The sequence below is a fragment of the Rhinoraja longicauda genome, chromosome 1 (genome assembly GCF_053455715.1).
Source record: "Rhinoraja longicauda isolate Sanriku21f chromosome 1, sRhiLon1.1, whole genome shotgun sequence".
Classification (NCBI taxonomy): Eukaryota; Metazoa; Chordata; class Chondrichthyes; order Rajiformes; family Arhynchobatidae; genus Rhinoraja; species Rhinoraja longicauda.
The window spans coordinates 53,524,339-53,549,764 of record NC_135953.1 but is presented as its reverse complement, the minus strand read 5'-3'; the positions used below and the strand labels follow the sequence as shown (position 1 = coordinate 53,549,764).

Below are 25,426 nucleotides of genomic sequence, written 5' to 3'. Positions count from 1 at the left end.
GGAGGAAGAAAGATTCTAAGGGGAGTAAGAGGCGACCGTGGCTGACAAGGGAAGTCAAGGACAGTATAAAAATAAAAGAGAAGAAGTATAACATAACAAAGATGAGCGGGAAGCCAGAGGATTGGGACTCTTTTAAACAGCAAAAGAAGATAAATAAAAAGGCAATACGGGGAGAAAAGATGAGGTACGAAGCTAAGCTAGCCAAGAATATAAAGGAGGATAATAAAAGCTTCTTTAGGTATGTGAAGAGGAAAAAAATAGTTAAGACAAATGTGGATCCCTTGAAGACAGAAACAGGTGAATTTATTATGGGGAACAAGGAAATGGCAGATGAGTTGAAAAGGTACTTTGGATCTGTCTTCACTAAGTAAAAGACACAATCTCCCAGATGTACTAGTGGCCAGAGGAAGTACAGGAAATGGTGTTGGGTAGACTGATGGGACTGAAGGGTGATAAATCCCCAGGGCCTGATGATCTGCATCCCAGGGTACTTAAGGAAGTGGCTCCAGAAATCGTGGATGCATTGGTGATCATTTTCCAATGTTCTATAGATTCAGGATCAGTTCCTGTGGATTGGAGGGTGGCTAATGTTATCCCACTTTTTGAGAAAGGAGGGAGAGAGAAAACAGGAAATTATAGACCTGTTAGCTTGACATCAGTGGTGGGGAAGATGCTGGAGTCAATTATAAAAGAAATTGCGGAACATTTGGATAGCAGTAACAGGATCGTTCCAAGTCAGCATGGATTTAGTAAGGGGAAATCATGCTTGGCTAATCTTCGGGACTTTTTTGAGGATGTAACTAGGAAAATGGACAAGGGAGAGCCAGTGGATGTAGTGTACCTGGAATTTCAGAAAGCTTTTGATAAAGTCTCACATAGGAGATTAGTGGGCAAGATTAGAGCACATGGTATTGGGGATAGGGTACTGACATGGATAGAAAATTGGTTGGCAGACAAGAAACAAAGAGTAGGGATTAATGGGTCCCTTTCAGAATGGCAGGCAGTGACTAGTGGGGTACCGCAAGGCTCGATGCTGGGTCTGCAGCTATTTACAACATACATTAATGACTTAGATGAAGAGATTAAAAGTAACACTAGCAAATTTGCGGATGACACAAAGCTGGGTGGCAGTGTGAACTGTGAGGAGGATGCTATGAGGATGCAGGGTGACTTGGACAGGTTGTGTGAGTGGGCAGATGCATGGCAGATGCAGTTTAATGTGGATAAATGTAAGGTTATCCAATTTGGTGGCAAGAACAGGAAGGCAGATTATTATCTGAATGGTGTCAAGTTAGGAAATGGGGAAGTACAAAGAGATCTGGGTGTCCTTGTTCATCAGTCACTGAATGTTAGCATGCAGGTACAGCAGGCAGTGAAGAAAGCTAATGGCCTTTATGACACGAGGAGTTGAATATAGGAGCAACGAGGTTCTTCTTCAGTTGTATAGGGCCCTAGTGAGACCGCATCTGGAGTACTGTGTGCAGTGTCGGTCTCCAAATTTGAGGAAGGATATTCTTGCTATTGAGGGGGTGCAGCGTAGGTTTACTAGGTTAATTCCCGGAATGGTGGGACTGTCGTACGTTGAAAGACTGGAGCGACTAGGCTTGTATACACTGGAATTTAGAAGGTTGAGAGGGGATCTTATCGAAACATCTAAGATTATTAAGGGGTTGGACATGCTAGAGGCAGGAAACATATTCTCATTGTTGGGGGAAGTCCAGAACCAGGGGCCACAGTTTAAGAATAAGGGGTAGGCCATTTAGAACGGAGATGAGGAAAAGCTTTTTCAGTCAGAGAGTTGTAAATCTGTGGAATTCTCTGCCTCAGAAGGCAGTGGAGGCCAATTCTTTGGATGCTTTCAAGAGTGAGCTAGATAGAGCTCTTAATGATAGCGGAGTCAGAGGGTATGGGGAGAGGGCAGGAACGTGGTACTGATTGTGAATGATCAGCCATGATCACATTGAATGGCGGTGCTGGCTCGAAGGGCCAAATGGCCAATTCCTGCACCTATTGTCTATTGGTTACTAGTGAAGATGATAAATGGAGATTGACAAAAGTTTGTTCATATCCTCCTGATTGAGTCCTGACACAGGGTCTCGACCTGAAACGTTGATCATCACTTTCCCCTCAGAGATGCTGTTTAACTCACTGAGTTCCTTCAGTAGTTTGTTTTTGTGCTAAAGCTTCCAGCATTTGCAGTCTCTTGTGTCTCTGTAACTTTCAAGTTGATCAGTGATAAACAATTTTTGGCCTTCTGAAGATGCAATTAACTTTGATGTAATTGGTACTTTCTAAGATGTAGGTGTTTGTGAGAGAAACTATGTGTTGGTGCTTGTCACAGATAAAACGATGAAAGAATATGGGAATAAAATAAATGTGATTAGAATTGTTTATTGGCATGAATAATAAATAGATTGGCTAGAGTAAATATGTGTTTCATGTTTTCAATCCCTCTATTTCTTTGCTCATCTGTTGTTGGAAACAAACTCCCCCTGGTTCTTTCTAAAATATGCACTTTCTTTCGGTGATGCAAAAGATCCAATTTTTACCAGTAACAATAATCAACCAAAAATTGGCAACAAATTTAATATAATAATTATTTAATTAATGTAAAATGTGTTTGCAATTAACAATCAGAATTATCTCTGGCACAGCTAAGGACATCAAACGTAACACAATTCTTAATATGTAGGTATCATGCTTTTATTTTCTATTATTAACAAAATGTCATAATTGCTACAAGGTAATTGTATACATGGCTATAGATACATTATAGATTTTAATATATTGCACGTTAGATTGAGTCATTCTTTTAATTCAACAAAATTAAAGAACACACAGTATGGTATTGAAGGCTAAATTTATAGAGTGACGTTTGTTACAATGCTAAATTGTATCATGTATGTACATGTGCAACAAAATTACTTATTATATTAAAGTAAAACAAAATAGCATCTATAATGGGATTAGTAATATTGGCTTTGTTTCCAACCCACAGCTGTTGTCTGACTCACTGAGTATTTCCAACAGTTTTGTTGAAGTGTTCTCAAAAATTGTAAGATTTAGCACAGGGGGAATGCCAGTATTCTGCACTCCAAATATTGCAGTTTATTTGCTCGATTTCTTTGAGAAACATCTTGTGCCAGATAGCACAAGGTCTTTTTTTGCGTGAATCCCTCTTTTCTGGTTAAAAAAAATCACTTTTTGTCTGAAGACAGATGAATGTGAACACTTTCAGCTTCAACATCTGGGGAATGACCGACCTCATGCTGACTGATTTTTGCTTAAATGAGAGGGAAATCAGCACCACTAGTTTAGCATTCAGGTGACAGTCACAAATTGCCTCTGATTGGATTTATGTCATTTGTATTGTTTGCTTCTTCACCCTAAGTCTCACGTATCCTCTACCATACATATTACTAACAAGGCATTGAGTATAAAAGTTGGAAAATCACGTTGCAACTCTACAAAACTATTTAGGCTAAATTTTGATTATTGTGTGCAGTTCTAGTCATCCCATTACACAAAGGATGTAAAACCATTTGGAGAGGCTGCAGCAGAGGTTGCATGAATTGGAGAGAATTAGCCACAAGGAGAGGTTAGACAAACTTGGATTGGTTTCATTGGAGCATCGGAGACTCAGGGGTAAACTGATAGAGGTTTAGAAAAATACAAAAGGCATGGATGGGGTTGACAGTAAAAGTCTTTTTCCCAGTGTGGGCATGTGAAATACTAGATGGAATAGATTTGAGAATTGAGGGAGAAAGTTTAAAGGAGATGTGTACATCAAATATTTTACAGTGGGGAAAACAGATATGATAGTAATGCTTGAGAGGCATTTAGACACACACCTGAACAGGCAGGATATAGACCACATGCAGGCAGATTGGATTAGTTAAGATTAGCAATATGGTTGGCACTATCATGGTGGCCTGAAAGGACTCTTCCTGTTTTATACTATTCTATGCTCCAAGGTTTCTGGGTTTTAAAATTGAAACACAAATATTGTCAGACAAAACAAAAATGGAAGTCCTTTCAGGTTTCCTTCTACCACCCTTATAGAAAACACTGCCACAATGATAATGGAGATTTGGACTAACTATGGTCATCAATTTCTACTCATTACGTTCAGAATACTTCGATATGAAGTAAGTGAAACGCAGTGATGGAAAAGTTTGACTTAAAAATATTTTTTTTAGAGATACAGCGCAGAAACAGTCCCTTCGGCCCACCGGGTCCGTGCCGCCCAGCGATCCCCGCATACTAACACTACCCTACACCCACTAGGGACAATTTCTACATTTGCCCAGCCAATTAACCTACATACCTGTACGTCTTTGGAGTGTGGGAGGAAACCGAAGATCTCGGAGAAAACCCATGCAAGTCACGGGGAGAACGTACAAACTCCGTACAGACGGCGCCCGTAGTCAGGATCGAACCTGAGACTCCGGCGCTGCATTTGCTGTAAGGCAATAACTCTACCGCTGCGCCACCGTGCCATTGGACACATCACTGGTCCAATGTCAGCAGTCCCACTCAAGCTGTATCTCTGACTATTTGAGCAGTGTTATTTTCTGATGAAATGATACCAACTGCTTCCATTGTATTATCAGAAAGCCTGTCCCACATAAAGACCAATCTGCTTACAAAGATCTGAATGCACCTCCCTTCAGCAAAGTCTCTTGTTCTACTTTTTTTACCAAAAATTAACAGTTTGGCTTTTCATAATATTGTCTTACAGAAATAATAAAATTTGTACTTATGTAAATCATGTCATATCCTTCAATTTTCAAAACTGAACATGTACAATTTGTTTATTATAATCCAAACTCTGCTTCACCCAGATTGCTCCCTTCATTTTCTATAAATTATGTACAACAACTTTTTGTATGCATAACTACACCAATAATTTGTATAATGGCAATATTATTATATTGATTCAATACTTTTTGTAGAGATCTGAGTTGCTATCCTGAGGATTATTGAGCAATGTTCCTTACGTTTGGTAAAAGTTCATTCTTGAATTCTTTCTTTTTCAGACTGAATTCCATCTGAATTTATTATCCACAACTACAGTCAAATCCTACTCCATCATATCTTGTTCAACTTTGGAGTCCATCAAATATTAGTTAAATGGTACCGTCCACGGAAAGGTTGCTTCCATTATTGTGAATTATTGGGGTTCTATTGCACTGATTATTTTGAAGACAGAGGAAGCAAGGAAGTAATTAAGGGATACTTCTTGAGTAAACAATCTATTACTATATTTAAACTCAATTTTCATCCTTTTGCAAATTTAGCATAGGGCCTATCTATTCCAAGGCCGTTTTAAGGAAATATGTGCCATTCTATCTGCATTAGGCTGTGAGCTATACATAATTTACCCATATATCTTTATCAAGTTATAAAAAAAACATGTATATCTTTTTTTATTTATAGGAACTAATCTTTTTAAAGTTCAGGTTATGAAAATTAAATTTAAAATATATATTCACGCAAAACACTGCTGGGGAATCCATGAATACTTGTAATAGTTCTCAAAAGAAAATTCAGTGAAGAATAAAATTTGAAAAAATGGCCATCCTGTACAGCAAAAATAAAACAGATATTTACAATGGACAGTAGGAGAAAGCAAGGGGAAATATCTTCTCACCAAAAGCATTTATTCCAAAGAATTAATACCAACATTTAATTTTTCCTTCAGTTTCTTTCAGCATCCTAGCTTGACACAAGGCAGCAAAGTCCAAAGAATCTTCGTTTCCTCCTCACGAGTGGATATGGAGTCAGGTTAAGGAGACTGCTATCATCTGTACAAGAAATATGTAACTCATTTAAATCAATTAAAAACAAATATTATCCTCACATATAAATATCGATTAACACACATTAAAAAAAATAGTAGGTTCTCTATCAGTGTTTCTGTACGATTGCATGTTTGTAAATGGAAATTAGTTTGCATGGTTGGTGATCAGTCCAAATTAACCATGGAAAATCATTTACCATTCAGATCTGAAACGAATATGTCAGCCAAGCTGCATTGAGAGCCACTTTATTCCCCTTAGCTGTAGAAGAACCTAGGAGTACAAGTACAGAGTTCCCTGAAAGTGGCATCACAGGTACACAAGATGATGGAGAAAGCTTTTGGCATGCAGATGAATCGGAATGCTTTGTTACAGTTATACAAAACATTGGTAAGGTCACCCTTGGAGTATTGTTTTTGGTTTAATCACCCAGATATAGGAATGATACCATTAAGCTGAAAAGAGTGGAGAAAAGATTTACAAAGATGTTGTCCGGACTCAAAGGAGGTACAGGGAGAGATTGGGCAGGCTGGGTCTTTATTGCTTGGAACATAGAGGACAATGGGATGACCTTATATCCTGTGCAATATCATTAGGGGCATTTTCCCATGATTGGGGAATCAAGAATAAAGAGCATAGATTTGAGGTAAATGTAATAGGAATCTGAGGGGCAACTTTTTCATACAGAGAGTGATACTTATGTAGAACGAGCTGCCAGTGTAAGTGATTCAGTCAGGTACAGCATCAACATTTAAAAACATTTGGACAGGAACATGGATAGGAAAGGTTTAGATGGACATGGGTCAAATGCAGGCAAATGTGTAACACTGGAGGACAGGGAGTCATCATGGGAAAATAATGGCCAGTGTAGTGGGGGAAATGGTTTGGAGTTTAATGTTAAAAAAGGAAGCCTCACAAACAAGTAGTTTTGCCAGGAATAATTTGGAAATGATGAGAGTACGAATGATGTTTTCAGGATGGCATGGTGGTACAGTGGTAGAGTTGCTGCCTCACAGCGTCAGCGACCCTGGTTCAATCCTGACTATGGAAGCGGTCCGGACGGAGTATATATCTTCTCCCCATGACCGCCTGGGTTTTCCCCGGGTGCTCCGGTTTACTCCCACACTCCAAAGACATACAGGTTTGTAGGTTAATTGGCTCTGGTAAAGATTATAAATTGTCCCTAGAGTGTAGGATAGTGCTAGTGTACGGGAATCGCTGGGCGGCGCGGAGTCGGTGGGTCGAAAGGCCTGTTTCTGTGCTGTATCTCTAAACTAAACTAAACTAAAACACCAAGACAGAAACAAAGTGACTAAAGTTATGTCTTTTACTTATCTGTATCTCAAATGTTTTTTATTGCCGTGGCGGCCAAGCTGAGCGAGTAAAGGTTTGAGGTTGTGGAATCATATCATATCATCATATATCTACAGCCGGAAACAGGCCTTTTCGGCCCTCCAAGTCCGTGCCGCCCAGTGATCCCCGTACATTAACACTATCCTACACCCACTAGGGACAATTTTTACATTTACCCAGCCAATTAACCTACATACCTGTACGTCTTTGGAGTAATTAATTTGCAAAAAGCACAAAAACCAAGAAGCTCTTGAAAACATAGATATAACTCCTTTGATAAAGTATTCTAAGGTTTTCCATGGGTTATTACTAAGCAAATTTGATATCAGGTCAGATCACAAGATATTGGGGCAGATTACTAAAAGCTTGATCATAGAAGTGGACTTTGAGGAGAATTTTAAAAGAGGAAAATAAGATAGAGCCATGAGAGAATCAATGGTGGGTTGGAATAAGGTTGGGAATTTGGGGGTGCATCTGGATCTTAGAACCTCGATAGCTGGAGATAACATTGCCAGTTGTGGAGGAATTAAAATCTGGCATGCTGCCAGCATTGGCAGTGGAGGCCAATTCTCTGAATGCGGAGTCAGGAGGTATGGGGAGAAGGCAGGAACAGGGTACTGATTGAGAATGATCAGCCATGATCACATTGAATGGCGGTGCTGGCTCAAAGGGCCGAATGGCCTCCTCCTGCACCTATTGTCTATTGTCTATTGAATCAGAGTAAATGGCTGCACCAGTACTTACCCCAATGTTATAATAGCAACAGACCTGTCCCCATCACTACTGCACTCCAGTCTTATAATGGAGACAGACTTCAGTACTCATCAGTACTGCACCCTACTGTTGTACAATCTTAGATGCATCTTCATTAGTGACCAAATGAAGGAATATATTTTGAAGTATCTCCACTAACATAGTCAGGAGAATGTAACATTATACTACCCTGGAATTTTAATTATGTTTGACTGAAAAAAGAGAAACTGCAAGCAACTCTCAGTGGAAGATGCAACATATTTGAACGAATGAATGGTGGGTTGAATGAAGTTGGTGATTTATTGAGTAATTTTCTAGATACTATGCGGTATATTAGATGAACAGGAATAAACAGGGGAAAAAATGACCCAAATTGCTGAAGTAACTCAGTGGGTCAGGCAGATACTCCAGCACTTTGTCTTTTATTTGTAAACCAGCAGCTGCAGTTCTTTGTTTCTCCAAGAATAAACAGGTCTCAACTGAGCAAAATAAAATTAGTGCATTTGTATTATCATGGCAGTGGTACTACGATATGTAAGAAAAATGACTTGGACATTTCATATTCATAATTCCAGTATTTGTTCCTAGAAACAATAATAACAGTTCACGATTTCACGATAGACGGTGTCAGAGGTTATGGAGAGAAGGCAGGAGAATGGGGTTTGGAGAGATAGATAGATCAGCTATGATTGAATGGTGGAGTAGGCTTGATGGGCCAAGTGGCCTAATTCTACTATTCCTTATGACCTTATGATGATTGCAATGTTTTCAATGGGATTGGACCTATATTTGTGGTCTCCTTTCCAAATAGAATGAGGAAAAAATCAAGATGATGTTAAGTAGTTCATGTTGCTCTGCTTTGCTCATGAGCTAGATTCTCCTCTGTGGCTGATATATTTAGAGTAAGCAGTTCCCAGCTGTGTTACAGGTCAAGTTGTTCCAATGCCTTGGAAAACTGATAAGCTGCCTATTTCAGCCCACTTCTGTTTTCTACCAAGTATTGCAATGGTGTTCAACCTGCAGACATCATCAAACTTACAGTCTGAAATAAGTGTTAAGAATCGTTTTGAAATATGATCAATAAGGAGTGATACTTGCCTTGGTTCTTTAATGGTAAAGGCATCGTCTCCCTGAGTTTGCTTAGAAGATTTTTCATTTCTCGTATATCCCTGTAAAAAGAGATAATTAAATGAGAAAGTAAATAGAACCCATTTCAAAATTAAAATGTTTACTAACCTTTCAGTATTTTCTATATCTGTGGAAACATGCCACGAATACGGTTGAAGATCTTGGAGAGGAGAGGATGGTGTATCTTCTAAAATTGGAGCTTGGGAACTCTCTTCCTTTCTATTGTCTATTACTTTGGGAACCACCAACGCGTCCTTTTCTTTAAAATTAAAAGAAAGGGAAAAGACAGCAGTGATCATAATAAATGCCCACTGTCCACCATCTTTGAAAAGTTATCAAGTTTATGAAGTTTCTATGAAATAATGGCTCCATAACAGCAAGCACCTAAATGTACTGAAGCAAGAGCTCAAATACTGCAGATGAATTTAACTAGGTTTAATAAACAGGGTTATTTCTTGGCAGAACACAAAGTGCTGGAGTAACTGAGTGGGTCAGACAACATCTCTGGAGGACATGGATAGACAACGTTTTGGGTCGGGACCCTTCTTCAGACAGGAGTCTGAAAAAAGGGTCCCGACTCGAACGTTGCTTATCCATGTCCTCCAGTGATGTTGCCTGACCTGGTGAGTTACTCCAGCACTTTGTGTTCTATGCAAGATTCCAGGACCTTGTGTCTGTATTTTTATTGCCAGATATATTCTCATAAGAGAGAGAAAATGTGTTCATGCACAACATGTCAATTAGGATCTTGTAAGAAAATGGTTGATAATTTGGGAGAGCCTCTGCAACACATTTTAGAGTTATATATTTTTTGAGAAAGGTCATTTACCCATCGCTGTTCATTTTCTTCTCAGTGTTTGCATAAGATCAGAATTAGGCCGGTCAAGATAATTATTTATTGGACTCAAATTTAAACTTGTTATCTGAGCCAGCAAGTACAGCTTTTTGTGGGTCAAAGTTCATTGACACTCTTTTTCTGTGAAACAGTTTTTTTGCAACTTCTCTCTGGAATGCTCTGGCTCAGATTTTATGCTCGTTAACATAATAACGCAACTATGTAGATTTCAGTGACTTTCAACAAATTAGGTATATTCCCATTACCATGATTTTAATTGTTAGCCAGAAACTAGAAGGTCGATTTTTAAAAATTTACTTTGACATATCCCTTATGACTTTTCTTTACAAAATGGAACTAACAGAACCTCACGGTTTATGATATATTCATCCTTTGCCAAAAGTTTATTGGTAAAGCAGAGGCATAGTAAAATAAAAGGGAGAAGTCAAACACAGAGAGTAAATATGAGCTACAAGGAACTGCTAAAGTTGGTTTACAAAATGACACAAAGTGCCAGAGTATCTCAGTGGGTCATGCAGCATGTCTGGAGAATATGGATAGGTGATGTTTCTGGTCAGGACTCTTTTTCAGACTTATTGCTTATTATGTAGTAAACTTATTCCTTGAGATTTACCCATTACTATTCTCAAACAGGTCTGAACGTAGAAGGACAATACATCTTTTAGAAATAGAACTCGTTAATTGTTACTCGAGGGCTGTGGGGACCAATGGGAGTCCAATGGGTGAGGGGAAATGGGGAAATTTTGCATCTTTATCCAGAAATAATGAATATTTTTTGGAGAGGGTAAGTCCTCACACCAGTGCTTGCAGATCAGAAAAACACAGTTCTCCAAATCACCCCCAAATCAACCCTTTCGGTGAAAACAGTTGCCAACCACCTAGATTCTCTGAAGACATTGAAAGTGATCTCTCCAATATGGCTGAGGCCTGAGGATTGTGGATCATCTGTTCATATTGCCACTTAAATTGTGCCTTCAAGGATCAGGTTAAGAATAAAAATTGAGGAAAATTGTTTGGCATACTATCCTGCTGGATTACATCCATCAGGACAGACACCATATGGGAGGCAATTATGCCTAGCAAACTTGTTATTGTCGATGTTGGATGAGCAGTTGGTGTCATAGTATTTTAGCAATATGCCATAATTGTATTTCGTTTTAAAATGGGATGCTTGTCAGATTGCATTAACAGTTGATTCATCTTGATTGCCGGCTGGAATTATTAATACATTGGGACTGGTGTTTACAGGCTAGTTACAGACTCCTTCCTAATGGCTTCAGAAACCAACATGCCAAAAGTGAAGATCCCTGACCTGCACAGACAGTGATATGGCCCACCAGCTGACTCAGAAGGACAATTTGCCATTTGAAGAGATAAGAAAAGTGTACTGAAGAGAGAAGCTATTTTAATGGGAGACTTCAATTAACCCAATATAAATTAGTAGCGCCCAAGAGATATTGAGACAGGGTTGTTAAAATTAATGCAAAACTACTTAACAACTCAGCGTTTATGGAGGACCACCAGAGGCCATGTTCCCCATGATGTAGTATTCATAACTAACCCAGATAACGAGAAAGAAATGGAGATCATTGCACTCCAGGGGATATTAACTATAGAACAACCAAATTTAGCATAATCAGATTATTATATTTAATGCCCTGAGCCAAATTTGTAACTTTAAAAAGAATAAATTCAAGGAGCAATGAGAAGAATTAGAAACAAATTCAAGAATGATATTTGGCAATATTTCAGTACCATATACATTTAATTCCAATGGAAGTGTAATGCTGGAACATGCAGGATAATTAGCTAAAATCAGTAAATTCAAACTAACCATGCACATTTATAAATTGAGGATTGCAGTGATTTTCATGATTATTTTAAACTGTCGCATGGTGCAAAAAGGTCCACCAATTTACTTATTGCAAGCATTAATGATCTCGATTCACGTTGCATCTAAGAAAAATGTTAATTTGGTATCTTTTGAAAATTCCAATATTTCTTCCTCAATCTTATTCAATATTCTATTTTATATAAATGCGGAATAATTTATTTGCATCCCCATTCTTTGCAACTCACAATTAGTTCCGGAGCTAATTGTTCCACAAATGTATCCTTAGCTGCTTTAATTAAACATACAAGAGGCAATGGAAATATTGCTGTGCTCCAGTTCAATGGAAGTGTCTTTCATAAGCAGAATACAATGCTTAACCTATATCATATCATGCATCAACCATAAGCAACTGAAGACATATATCACTACCCCTTTATATATAGACATTATATTCCAGCTAGCTTAAAGAGTCAGTTTCAAAATGTTTACCTGCCCATTTGAATACACAAGTAATTTTCACACCTACATTCTCACAGATTCTAAATGTCAAATGCACTCAAAGTAAAATCTTAAAGTATTAATACCTTTCCAATGAAGTTGAAGGGATCCTAGTAGACAAACTGATTTCAGCATCTCTGTTGTGTACATCTCCAGACAGCACTGGAGCTGGATATAAAGTCTGCAGATTTCTGGGTGGATTTCCCCATCTTCAGCCCTGCACCACAATATTTACAGCATATGCCATGAATACATTTTGTTAAAAAAATTTGAAATAGTAATAATGAAAAACTAGGGAGTCTAGAGTGCTAGGCATATTTGCTTCATAGTATCGTACTACTGATTTATAGTTATAAGACATGCAAGGGGCATAAATGATGAGCATGATTGATGAGAATGATGAACGATGAATTACATGGCATGAAGATATATTTAAATGAGTCCTTATGTAAATGTCATAAGCAATGGGGGACTTGTGGAGGTTTTATTTGAAGGTATTAGAAAGGATTTAAAATCAAAATTGAGAAACAAGCAACTGAGAAAGATTACTAATTATCCCAGCATTATGCACATCCACAGATGATAAAGGCAATACAATCAGTCAGCAATTAGAGGTTTAGCTGCAAACTAAGTGCAACTAGAATTGTACAAGACTCATTACATAATATTTACTCATTCAATGAATGTTGTAGTCATGGAGCATGGAAACAGGCTCATGCTGACCTTGCCCATGTTGACCAAGATGCCCCATCTACACTAGTTTCACCTGCCCTTGCTTGGCCCATACCTTCTAAACCTATCCTCACAATGTGCCTGTCCAAATGTCTTTTAAATGTTGTTACAGTATCTGCCGCAACTACCTCTTCGGGCAGCTTGTTTCAAAGACCCACCATTCTCTGTGTGAAAAGGTTCCCCCCCAAACTTATGCCCTCTGGTTCTTGATTCCCCTACTCAGAGTAAAATACTCTGTACATTCATCCTATCTATTCCCCCCTTGAACTTATGCACCTCCATAAGATCGCCTCTCATTCTCCTGGACTCCAAGGAATATAGTCCTAGCCAGTCCAACCTCTCCCCTGAGCTCAGTCCCTCAATTCCTGGCACCATCCTTGTAAATCTTTCCATTTTAGCAACAACCTTCCTATTGCAGGGTGACCAAAACAAGAAAAAACAAGATACTGTACTTGAGAATAGGCACCTCTTTCCTATTTCGAGAAAAAAATTAATGGAGATTGTAGAGTAGGAGCCTTAAGAAGGCTGCATGTACGTTGGAGCACCAGAGATTAGTCCTTTTGATTTGAACAATTATATCTGTGTGACAATGAACACAAATGGCAACATGACTATTACTTTACAAGAATGCATATTGTTGTGAAGAACTAACTTCCATAATCACATTCTACATATTGTTATCAGTGCCCAGAAATGGGTTTCATTGTCTTTTGGTGCAATTAATGAGCTGTGAATTGAGCTGTCACACAATCAGTACTTGAAATTAGGTAAACATGTGTTAGACACTTTACAATGGAGGTTTTGCTGAGAGAATCCTGCGCTGAAGCAGGACCTGACCTATTGTGAGCTGTGTGAAGAGCTTGAAACTACAGAACTTTACAGCATTGATTACTATCAAGTACTTCAAATCTTAAAGTAATTTCCTCAAAGCAGCCATAGAACAAATGTCTGAAAGGTTTTCATGGTGGTGATTGATAACACAGGTTTGAGGGTACACATTGATCTCCTGAGTGCCTGGACGTCCTCAATGCAATGATCTGCTTCAAGTCCCATACTCCCATACTGGCAAGCTATGGCAATGAGCACAGGTTGATGAAAGGGTCAGCATGCAGCTATGACATGATTTGACCAAAGAGTCTATAAATGGTTATGTGAGCAATACTGAAGCAGTTTCCAGTATCCTAAACATTCAAAGCGGAGACTAACAGATATTGTGTGAAAGATATTGATATCACAGTACAGACCCCTAAACTGATGTCTCTTTTCTGATCCCTTCAGAATCTGCTTCTTGTTTTGCTATGAGTGCTCAGTGATGTTGGTAAGTTGCACACAAAACCTCAAATCTAAGTTGGCATGGGAGGGCATATGCAATATGCAAATTGTGATGAGTTAGGTATATGACTGAAAACATTGGTTTGATTGATTGATTGATTGATAGAGCACAGAAATAGGCTCTTTGGCCCCCAAGTTCATGCCACCCATTCACGATAGTTCTATTTTATTCCACTTTTGCATTCACTACCTACACACTAAGGGTGATTTACAGAGGGTAATTAACCTATCAACTGGCATGTCTTTGAGATGTGGGGGGAAACCAGGCTTCGAGGAGACCAATGAATGGTAGGATCTTATGGAGTATTGGAGAACAGAGGGACATTGGAGTACCTTTGATCCTTGAAGGTGGCAGCACAGGTAGATTAGAAAGGCATATGGAATTCTTGCCTTCATTAATCAGGGAACTGAACAGAGAAGTAAGGAGGTTATGTTCCAACGTTATAAAATCTTGACCACCCTGGCTGCAATACTGCATGCATTTCTGATCATCATGTTACAGGATGGATGTGATAGCACTGCAGAGGATGAAGAGGAGACTCACCATGATGCTGCCAGGAATGGAACAGTTCATTTAAGAGGAGCGAGAAGCTACATGTGATTATCCTGGGATGGAGGAGGTTCCAAGGGGACATGTCTGAGATGTATGAAATTATGTGAGGTATAGATAGGGAAGATACTTCCCCATTTCAGTGTTAATAAAACTAAAGGATATAGATTTAGGGTAAGGAGGTAGGGATTTAGAAGGATATGGCCTTCTTCACTCGGAGAGATGCAAGTATCTGGGATGCACTGCCTGAGAGAGTGGTCGAAGTTGGGTCATTGAGTGCGCTTAAGAACTGTCTAGATGAGCACTTAAATCACCTAGTTATAGAATTGTGTGGACCAAGTGCTGGAAGATGGGACTAATACTTAAGGGTGCCCACTGGTTACTGTGGATGAATTTGGCTAAGTGTCCAGTTTCTATGTTGTATGTTTCTACAACTATGTATGACTCCAAACCACCCTATGTAACTGGACACATCTGTGCGTCTGTCGCTTTTATTACGTGGACATTGACTGTGAATAAAAGTGAACACTTTTTTTGGCTGAGGTGACAAATTGTTAATATGTCAATTTAGAACCCAGACACCAGATGTTTACGAAGAGGGCATTGCAAAGTTGACTGGGTTGGAAGTGCCTTTACTGCATCAGCATTCAGTGGTGGTTTATTCTTTCTCTGCTTGAACAGAGTGGTAATGGTGCAGGTGAATGACTATAGCTTCATTAGTAGTATGAAAACAGTAGAGAGTTAATAGCAATCCTACCACATACAGTTACAGATGGTGGTGGACAATTAAACAACTAAAGGGAGGAGTAGGATCCAAAGATATTCCCAATCTCAATGATGGCATGGTGCAGCATGCGGGCGACTAACGCTGGATATGGGAATATGCACATTCTCTATCTGACCACATGTGGTTCCCTTTGGTTTCTGTTTTCCTCCCATATTCCCAAAGGTTAGCAGATTGTTAGATTAATTAGCCTTAGCATTGCTGGCAGGAGATTCAGGGCAAAATGAATGACACATGAGAGAGAACGGTTTGCATGGAAATTGGTGGAGAGAATGGCATTGATGAGATTGATCAGAAATCTCAATGGGCCGAATGGCCTCCTACTGTTATGTCATAAGGAAATGAGATAATCCCTTATGCACATCCCCACACTCTTCATTCCCTATTCCCTTGATTTTTCTCACCTTAGTCTCCATGGTTTTCCTTTTTCTGCCTGTATTTCTCTTTCCTTTTCTCCACATTTAACCTCAATCTCTCTCTGCTTCCTCATTTGCTCCCCCTCCTTCTTTCTTCCCTCTGTCATAACCCTCTTTCTGTCTCAACATCTCCTTGTCAGGATTGTGTAATAACCTTATTCGCAGCATTTTTCAGATCATACCTATGCACAGAATTATGTGAAGGAAATCTCTACATAAATCGATATGCAGCATGCCTGTGAAGTGAATACGGAATTGTGTTCATGTTCACTGAGCTACTAAATCATATCTATTATCCTACAGAGGATATTTGAGTCCTGGGAAGCAATGTTAGTGGACTTTGACTGTCCACATAATAAAAATAAACACATTTTTTAGCTGAGGTGACTAATTGTTAACAGCAGCCTAAAAAGCATGAAATTAAAATGCCATTATTCATACAGCATAGAAATTGGCTGATCGGTCCAACTGGTCTATATCAGAATTTATACACAGTATAAATTCCCTTTTTCTCTTTTCTCTTTTTCTATTCCTTCATGTGTTTCTATCATTTTCCCTTAAATGCAACTTTCCTATCCGATTCAACCACTACTTTTGGAAATCTATTAACAGTTCACTTATGTGAAGTGGACTAAAATATCCTTCCTAAACCCTTCATTTTCCTTCACGAATCTCTTCAGAATCCACCTCCTGACCAAATTTTTGAACCCCATTTATTGTGTCACCTTTGAACTACCTGGCATCTCAGTTCAGACACAGTAAAATTACTATCAGTGCATGTGAGGTACTCCTCACAAATGTCTGGGGTCTAGTTTAAATTGGGAGAGTCAATATTGAGGACTCCAGAAGCTGCCACCTATATATTGTTGCGCTTGGTGGCTTTCTCTTGCCAACCGTGATGGAGCAATCTTTAAGGCATGATTCTACGAGTATGAATATGTCACGCTATTGCTTGTATCACAAAATGCTGGAGTAGCTCAGCAGGTCAGGCAGCATCTAGGAGAGACGGAATGGGTGACGTTTCGGGCCGAGACCCTTCTTCAGACTGATGTCAGGGGGCGGGACAAATAAAGGATATAGGTGGAGACAGGAAGACAGTGGGAGAACTGGGAAGGGGGAGGGGAAGAGAGGGACAGAGGAACTATCTAAAGTTGAAGAAGTCAATGTTCATACCGCTGGGCTGTAAGCTGACCAAGCGAAATATGAGGTGCTATTCCTCCAATTTCCAGTGGGCTTCACTGTGGCACTGTGGCCCATGACAGAAAGGTCAGACTGGGAGTGGGAGGGGCAGTTGAAGTGCTCAGCCACCGGGAGATCAGGTTGGTTAGGGCGGACTGAGCGAAGGTGTTGAGCGAAACGATCGCTGAGACTGCGCTTGGTCTCACCGATGTAGAGAAGTTGACATCTGGAGCAGCGGATACAATAGATGAGGTTGGCGAAGGTGCAGGTGAACCTCTGTCTCACCTGGACAGACTGTTTGGGTCCTTGGATGGAGTCGAGGGGGGAGGTAAAGGGATAGGTGTTGCATCTCCTGCGGTTGCAGGGGAAAGTGTCCGGGGAGGGGGTGGTTTGGGTAGGAAGGGACGAGTGACCAGGGAGATATGGAGGGAAGTCTCTGCAGAATGCGGAAAGGGGAGGAGATGGGAAGATGTGGCCAGTAATGGGGTCCCGCTGGAGGTGACAGAAATGTTGGAGGATGATTTGTTGGATACGCTGGCTGATGGGGTGGAAGGTGAGGACAAGGGGGATTCTGTCCTTGTTACGAATGGGGGGAGTGGGAGCAAGAGCGGAGCTGCGGGATATAGAGGAGACCCTAGTGAGAGCCTCATCTATAATGGAAGAGGGGAAGCCCCGTTTCCTGAAGAATGAGGACATCTCTGATGCCCTAGTGTGAAACACCTCATCCCGGGCGCAGATGCGGCCTAGATGGAGGAATTGGGAGTAGGGGATAGACTTTTTGCAGGAGACAGGGTGGGAAGAAGTGTAGTCCAGATAGCTATGGGAGTCAGTGGGTTTGTAGTAGATGTCAGTCACTAGTCTGTCTCCTGTGATGGAGATGGTGAGATCCAGAAATGGTAGGGAGATGTCGGAGATAGTCCAAGTATATTTAAGAGCAGGATGGAAATTGGTGGTGAAATGTATGAAGTCAGTGAGTTCTGCATGGGTACAAGAGGTAGCACCAATACAGTTGTCAATGTAGCTGAGGTAGAGTTCGGGGATGGGGCCGGTGTACGTCTGGAACAGGCATTGTTCGACATACCCGACAAAGAGGCAGGCATAGCTAGGGCCCATGCGAGTGCCCATAGCTACGCTTCTGGTTTGGAGGAAGTGGGAGGAGTCAAAGGAGAAGTTGTTAAGGGTAAGAACCAGCTCTGCTATGCGGAGGAGAGTGTTAGTAGATGGGGATTGGCTGGTTCTACGGTTGAGGAAGAAACGGAGGGCTTCAAGACCATCCTTGTGGGGGATGGAGGTGTACAGTGACTGGACATCCATGGTAAAGATGTGGGAGTGGGGGCCTGGAAACCTATTTTCCTACACATCATGCTATTGCTTGGTCAGTGTCCTCTACCAAAAGTTATATGTCCATGGAGAGTAATTGTAATCCCAAAAAATTCCCAGTGATCCATTTGTAGTTCCAATCCAAGATGACTGAATTTTCGAATTTTAGGTAAACCACACCCTTCTGTCTTCTCCTTCACCACACTCATCTGTCACCTAGTTTTCTTCTCCCTTTGTTTATTATTTTCTCCCTTTGTTTATTATCTTCTCTCTTTGTCTATTATCTTCTCCCTTTGTTTATTTTCTTCCTTGATCTCCCTTCCCATTGTACCTATACCTCATATCACCATCCTTGTGCATATGACAATAAACTTGTCTTGACTTCCAAAGATGGACACAAAATGCGGCAATATCGCAGCATCTCTGGAGAGAAGGAATGTGCGATGTTTTGGGTCGAGGCCCTTCTAAGTTACTCCTGCATTTTGTGTCTATCTTCGGTTTAAACCAGCATCTGCAGTTCTTTCTGACACATTTTGGCTTGACTTCCTATGGGTTGGGGTTTGGAGTGAGAAATATTTCTGAAGATCCTGTTCCTCATCTCTCAGCTGATTCTTGCTATCTGCCTATGACTGTACTTGAATTCAAAAGCAGCATGTTCCTAGTCTGTTGGATTGTGCATTTTTCCATTTGAGTCATTTCGTATTTTCAAAGTTGAAATAGAATTTTTAGACTATAGGGAACCTGTAAGTTCTGAAGATCAAGAAATAAAATTGAGTTGAGACATACAATGAAAGTAGAAAGGAATGCCAGAGACCTACAAGTGAATGACCTACTCCTGTTTTTATTATGTTCTTATAGATATTGCACAAAAAAATCCAATGGTAGCTTTATAAAAGCAATTTTATTTTATATTTTTCTTTTACATTTAACTTTAACCAGAGGAATGTTTTAATAAGACAACCACAATAAAAATGATAAGAACTCAAATCTATATACTAAAACTCTCGGTCGTTTGTTTACTTGTTCCTGAATTACAGCCAAAATGGTACAGGATAGCGTGACAATCTTAGGCCCACTTTACTCACCGTCATCCCTTTGGTGCTAATGAAAGACGTTTCATTGAAATTGGTTATATTTTAAAAGTTATTCACATTTTAAAGTTTAAATCTATCTCCTCGGGAGGGAGGGGGGTGGAGGGAGGGGGGAGGAGAAGGAGTGTTGAGGGGGATGGAGTGAGGGGGAGGGGAGGGGAAGGGAGGGGGAGGGAAGGAAGCTGGGGTCAGGGAGAGAGCTGGGGGAGGGAGGAGAGGGGGGAGGAAGGGGGAAGGGAGGGGGGAGCTGAGGGGAGAGGGAGGGGGGAGTGGGAGGGGGAGGAAGGGGGGAGGGGGGAGTGGGAGGAGGGAGGGGGGAGAGGGGCATGGGGGGGGGGGGGGGGGAAAGGAGAGGGTGCTCCTACAATGCAGGAAAGGTTTGGGCCCAACAGGTCCACTTGGTCTAGTATAAATATAAAATGTAAGACTTCCAGGAAAAGATGGCTAACTAAGGTTCTCGACTCGAAATGTCACCCATTCCTTCTCTCCAGAGATGCTGCCTGTCCCGCTTACTTACTCCAGCTTTTTGGGTATATCTTTGGTTTGAACCAGCATCTCCAGTTCCTTCTTACATATTTGATTACATTGCTTGGTGGACGACCATGTCATTAATCAATATTTAGCTTCTGGTGACTCATTGTCAGAGTCTCCCCTTCTTCTGCAGAACAAGTTGTAACTATTCCTTATTCACAAGCAGACATCATTTATTTTAATATTGTTATGTTATTCAGCACACAACACATTACCATTAATCTGCTTGCTTACCAGGCGCAAGTTGTGCAATGCAAGAATATGAATCAGTTTAACAGAATCAATGCCTATCGTACCCTGGGGTGGTGGTGGAGGCAGGTATGATAATACCATTTAGGATGCTTGAAGATAGGCACGTGGATAGGTAGGGAATGGAGGGATTATGGATCACATGTAGGTAGAGGAGATTTGTTTAACTTGACATCATGTAGAGCACAGACATTGTGGGACAAATGGCCTGTTCCTGTGCTGTACTGTTCTAAGCTCCATAGAAACATAGAACATAGAAAAATAGGTGGAGTAGGCCATTCGGCCCTTCGAGCTAGCACCGCCATTCAATATGATCATGGCTGATCATCTAAAATCAGTACCCCATATCACCTGATTCCCTCAGCCCTAAGAGCCAAATCTAACTCTCTCTTGAAAACATACAGTGAATTGGCTTCCACTGCCTTCTGTGGCAGAAATACCCCAGATTCATAGTTGTTTTATTCTATATTCTAATTTGCTTGAAAACACATTAGTAGAAAAATGAGTTAATTCCCTGTCATTGTCCATATCTTTCAGGCTTCCACTATTATTGCAGGACAAGGCGTGGCATGGAATAGATGAACACCGGTGAGGGGGGAGTTTGATTGGCAGATGGTTGGACAAAGGCCAGGGTTAAAAGAAGGTGTGAGACAAAAGGATTGCAGCAAATTGTGAAGCCAGAGAAAGAAATGTAGGCGGAGGGGAGAATAGGGTTCAGTCTAGGTGGGACACAGGCGATGGGAGACGGAGGAAAGGAGGGGTGTGGGGAGAAAGAAGAAGGGGGGGGGGTGTTGCTGGAGGTTACCTAAAATTGTTAAATTCAATGTTGATACTGTTGGGTTGTGAGCTGCCCAAGCAGAATATGAGGTGGAGGAACAGCACCTATTTCTCCCATCCCCCAACCCTCCACCTGCATCCTTTCTCTGGCTTCACAATTCACTACTCTTCATTCCGTTTGTCTCACACCTTTTGTTCATCTCTGGTCTTTGATCAACCATCTAACTATCAACAAAACCCTCTTCCCTGTGTTCACCTATTACCTGCCACACTTTGTTCTGGTCCTACTCTCTTCAAGCTTTATCAGCCCCCTCCACTCCCTACAATCAGTGTGAAGAAGAGTCCCAACCTATCCATGTTCTTTCGGGAAGCTGCCTAATCTGCTGAGTTACTCCAGCATTTTGTTTCTTTTTATTTTTTATCAATAATTCCTTGAGGTCTGAAATCTATCAACACACCTTGTGAAATGCAGAATTGACTGTGTAATTCCACACAGCTCATCCACACCACTAGGATGTTCTTAAAGTGATCCAGTTTGCAAGTTTACAATTTAAATATTTTGGAGCCGATTTTATTTATTTTTCCATTTCCACCAAGCACACCATAAACTGTAAAAACTTTGTTTTGACAAATAAACCCACAACCATGACATATAGGCAAACATTAAAGATATTTTTCAAGTACATGTTCAGATCTGTTGCACAATGATACTGCAAAGATTTACAACAATATTTGTATTTGGAATTCTAATTACTTTGATATGCTTTTGGCCTATGACTTAAATTTTTATAAGAATTACTTAACAACCTAATCCCAAGTCTGCTATCAAAGCAGTAGTAGTCACTACCTCTCACTGTATACCTCTGAGCCTGAAAGTTCATTACCTCATCACCACGGCATAAAAATAGGGACACAAGACTTCAGATGCTGGAATCTTGAGCAATGAAGAAAGGTCTCACCCCAAAACAATGTCTGTCCATTTGCCTCCTCAGCCTCCTTCTGTGCTCCTCGAGCAGTTGTTGTTTTTTTGACCATGACATAAATGCAAAGGCTTAACCTATGGTGTCCAACTTTAATCTCATCAAAGTGAGCAGGAACCCAGGACATACAGGAACATTTTGGTCACATGCATGATTGAGAAGGTTGCAAGCTGTGATGAAATGTATCAGTTCCAAGGAGGTAGGGGCTTCATTCTTACCTCTGCAAGGAAGTCTATGGCCCACTGTACTGCATTGAGCTCTTCTTGCCCTTGTATTATAATTGTTATAATTGCACAGTATTATAAATCTGAGCTGAGCAAGTTGAATCTGGGAAACAGGTTTGTTTATTAGAAGAGCCTGAAGCATAATACATAACAGTTGGGGGGATCACTGGTCGGCACGAACCCGGTGGGCCGAAAGGGCCTGTTTCCGCTCTGTATCTCTCTAAACTGTATCTCTCTAAAGTTGGGCAGGCAGCTGGACCGACATTCACCAAATATCAGGCTTCTCCGATGATAATGTTTATCGGTCACTGATCTCACTCCAGAGTACAGTAATATCTCCGGGCTTGGGAGTCCTTACCCTCTGTTAAATATTGACTGATGCTCTGTACCAACAAAACCCAATAGAAACTTTTAGGATAGTTAAAGGACTCCCATTGAGTTTATGATTAGAGGTCCTATTGACCCTGACAAAAATTTCTTATCTTTGCTGTCAACAGTGCTGTGGAGCACCACATGCTGCTAAATAGAGGAAGATGAGGGGACAATTTCCTTTCAACATTTACCGAGCTCTGTTATGAGATGTACAAATGGATGTCTGGCAGCTTGCTCAACAGGTTTCTTTTCATCTCCACAGGGAATATTAAATATCCTTTCTAGATCACCCCTCATCTCTTTGAAAAAAATATATAATCCTGACAGCAAACTGAAAATTATTATTTAAGATGACAGCATTAAACTAATAAATATATCCCTGTCAAATTACTGTGAATGTTACTTTTAAAACTTATTTGCATCTCATCTCCATCCAATCTTTCCTGGACATGAAAATAATCAGTTCCTGATCAGCTTAACAGGACAGTAAATCTGCGGAAAACAACCGGTCCGGATGGAGTACCTGGCCGTGTCACGAGGACCTGGCAGATGTATTCACAGCCTGCTCACTACTCCACTCTGTGATCCCCACCTGCTTCAGAAAGACCATTGTTATCCCAGTGCCAAAGAAAGGTAAGGTGGCTTGACTGCTATCCAATAGGTCTGACAACCACCATCACGATGCTTTGAGAGATTGGTGAGGGCGCACATTCACTCCAGCCTCCCAGCCAGCCTTGATCCACTGCAGTTTGCCTCCATGGGATGCGATGTTATCACCCTGGCCCTAAAGTCATCCCTGAGACACCTAGACACCAAGGACTCCAACGTTAGACTCCTATTTATCAAATATAGCTCTGGCTTCAACACAATAATCCCATCCTAACTCATCTCCAAATTTCGGGACCTAGGAATCAGTACTCACCTCTGCCACTGGATCCTCGATTTTCTGACCTACAGACCACATTCAGTGAAGATAGGTGACAACAACTCCTCTACAACAACTCTCAAAACTGATGCCCCGCAAGGTTGCATTTTTAGTCTCCTACTATACTCCCTTTATACTCACTACATTGTGGCCAAATTAGGCTCTAACTCCAACTACACGTTTGCAGATAATGCCACTGTGGTGAGCCAAATCACGAACAATAACGAGATGGAGTACGGGAAGGAGATGGAGAACTCAGTGATATGGTGTTCGGACAATAACCTCTCCCTTAAAGTCAGCAAGATGAAGGAGCCACAGTAGTTATCAACTTTAGGAAGCAAAGTGGAGACAGGTTCCAATCAGCATCATTGGTGTGGATGTGGAAATGATTGAGAGCTTTAAATTCCTTATTGTGAGGGTTGGTAGATTAACTGGCCACTATAAATTGCTACAAGAGTGTAGGTGAGATCAGAATCTGGGGAAACTGAGAGGAGAATTAAATGGATTAGGGTAGGATTAGTGAAAAATGGGTGCTTGATGGTCAGCAAGGACAGAAAGGCCTGTTTCCATGTTGCACCTCTCAAATACTCTGTGATCCCCATTTCCAGTCCAGAATTACAGGTAAAATAATTTCTGCTGCATTAGGTCAATTCAGAGATAGCAATTGGTTAAGGAATTTGTCTTTTTTCGTGGAGCTCCCAGATTCTTGGCATCAGAAGTTAAAGAGCAGCTGTTTTGCCATTCGACAATTGTGGGAGTAGGGCAAGATTTTAATCTTATGTTCACCAACATATGGGCCAGGGATTCCCTTAGTTAATGGGATATTACAAAGGTATTACTTGCAAAATCCAAGCAGAATATGTTTTTTTACAGAGCAACGAGAAAATAAATTAGCCTAGAAGACAATAGGTATATAGTTTGTGATTGGGTTATGAATGGAGAAGATTCATAGGGAGAATAACATTTTTTTTTCATCCATAACAAAAACCTTTATGAATAATACTTAGATCATTCCACTATAAATTGCACATGGCAGAATCTTCCCCCAGAGAACATTTCACTGTTTATATGTACCACTTGGCAGTCTGAAATGCATTCTCAAAAATGTCAAATTCCTATATCAAGAATACATTGAACCGTTCAATGCAAACTTAATACTCCACTTACCACTGGATTCAAGTACAGTTTCTTCCCCTATGTTATCAGACTTCTGAACTTCCATATGCTAGGGTAAGGTTCTGATTTTCCAATTACCTCATTGCTGACATAGCACTCATTCTCTGGAACTGTTCTGCTACAATGCTGAGGAACTATATTCTGCACTCTGGTAGTTTTCTCTTCACTCTTTGTACTTGTGTTTGGCTTGATTGTATTAATTTATAATACTTACTGATTCGATTGGCTCGCATGCAAACAAAAGCTGTCACTGTACCTCAGTACAAGTGACAATAATAAATCTAAACCTAATCCTAAACCTAGTGTTTACATCTTAATATCTGCTGGGTTTCACTAGGAGGTTGAACAAGGTTCCAACAGATTTTTTTTAGATTTAGAGATACAGCGCGGAAACAGGCCCTTCGGCCCACCGAGTCCGCGCCGCCCAGAGATCCCCGCACATTAACACTATCCTACACACACTAGTGACAATTTTTTTTAACATTTACCCAGTCAATTAACCTACATACCTGTACATCTTTGGAGTGTGGGAGGAAACCGAAGTTCTCGGAGAGACCCTAACCAA

General features: G+C 40.6%; 1 protein-coding gene across 5 annotated transcripts in view; it reads right to left on the bottom strand.

Annotated features, from left to right (window-relative positions):
* Window positions 1-2,583: 2,583 nt before the first annotated feature.
* The window catches only part of rgs7bpa (regulator of G protein signaling 7 binding protein a), a 44,195-nt gene continuing 21,352 nt past the window's right edge, over window positions 2,584-25,426 (bottom strand). For all 5 annotated transcript variants that reach the window (XM_078397464.1, XM_078397473.1, XM_078397483.1 and 2 more), the window contains 4 exons: window positions 12,310-12,440; window positions 9,144-9,294; window positions 9,006-9,076; window positions 2,584-5,807 (listed from right to left, as the gene is read on the bottom strand). In XM_078397464.1, the coding sequence (XP_078253590.1) occupies window positions 5,719-5,807; window positions 9,006-9,076; window positions 9,144-9,294; window positions 12,310-12,440 (442 nt within the window). In that variant the 3' untranslated portion in view covers window positions 2,584-5,718. The remainder of the gene's footprint in view (window positions 5,808-9,005; window positions 9,077-9,143; window positions 9,295-12,309; window positions 12,441-25,426) is intronic.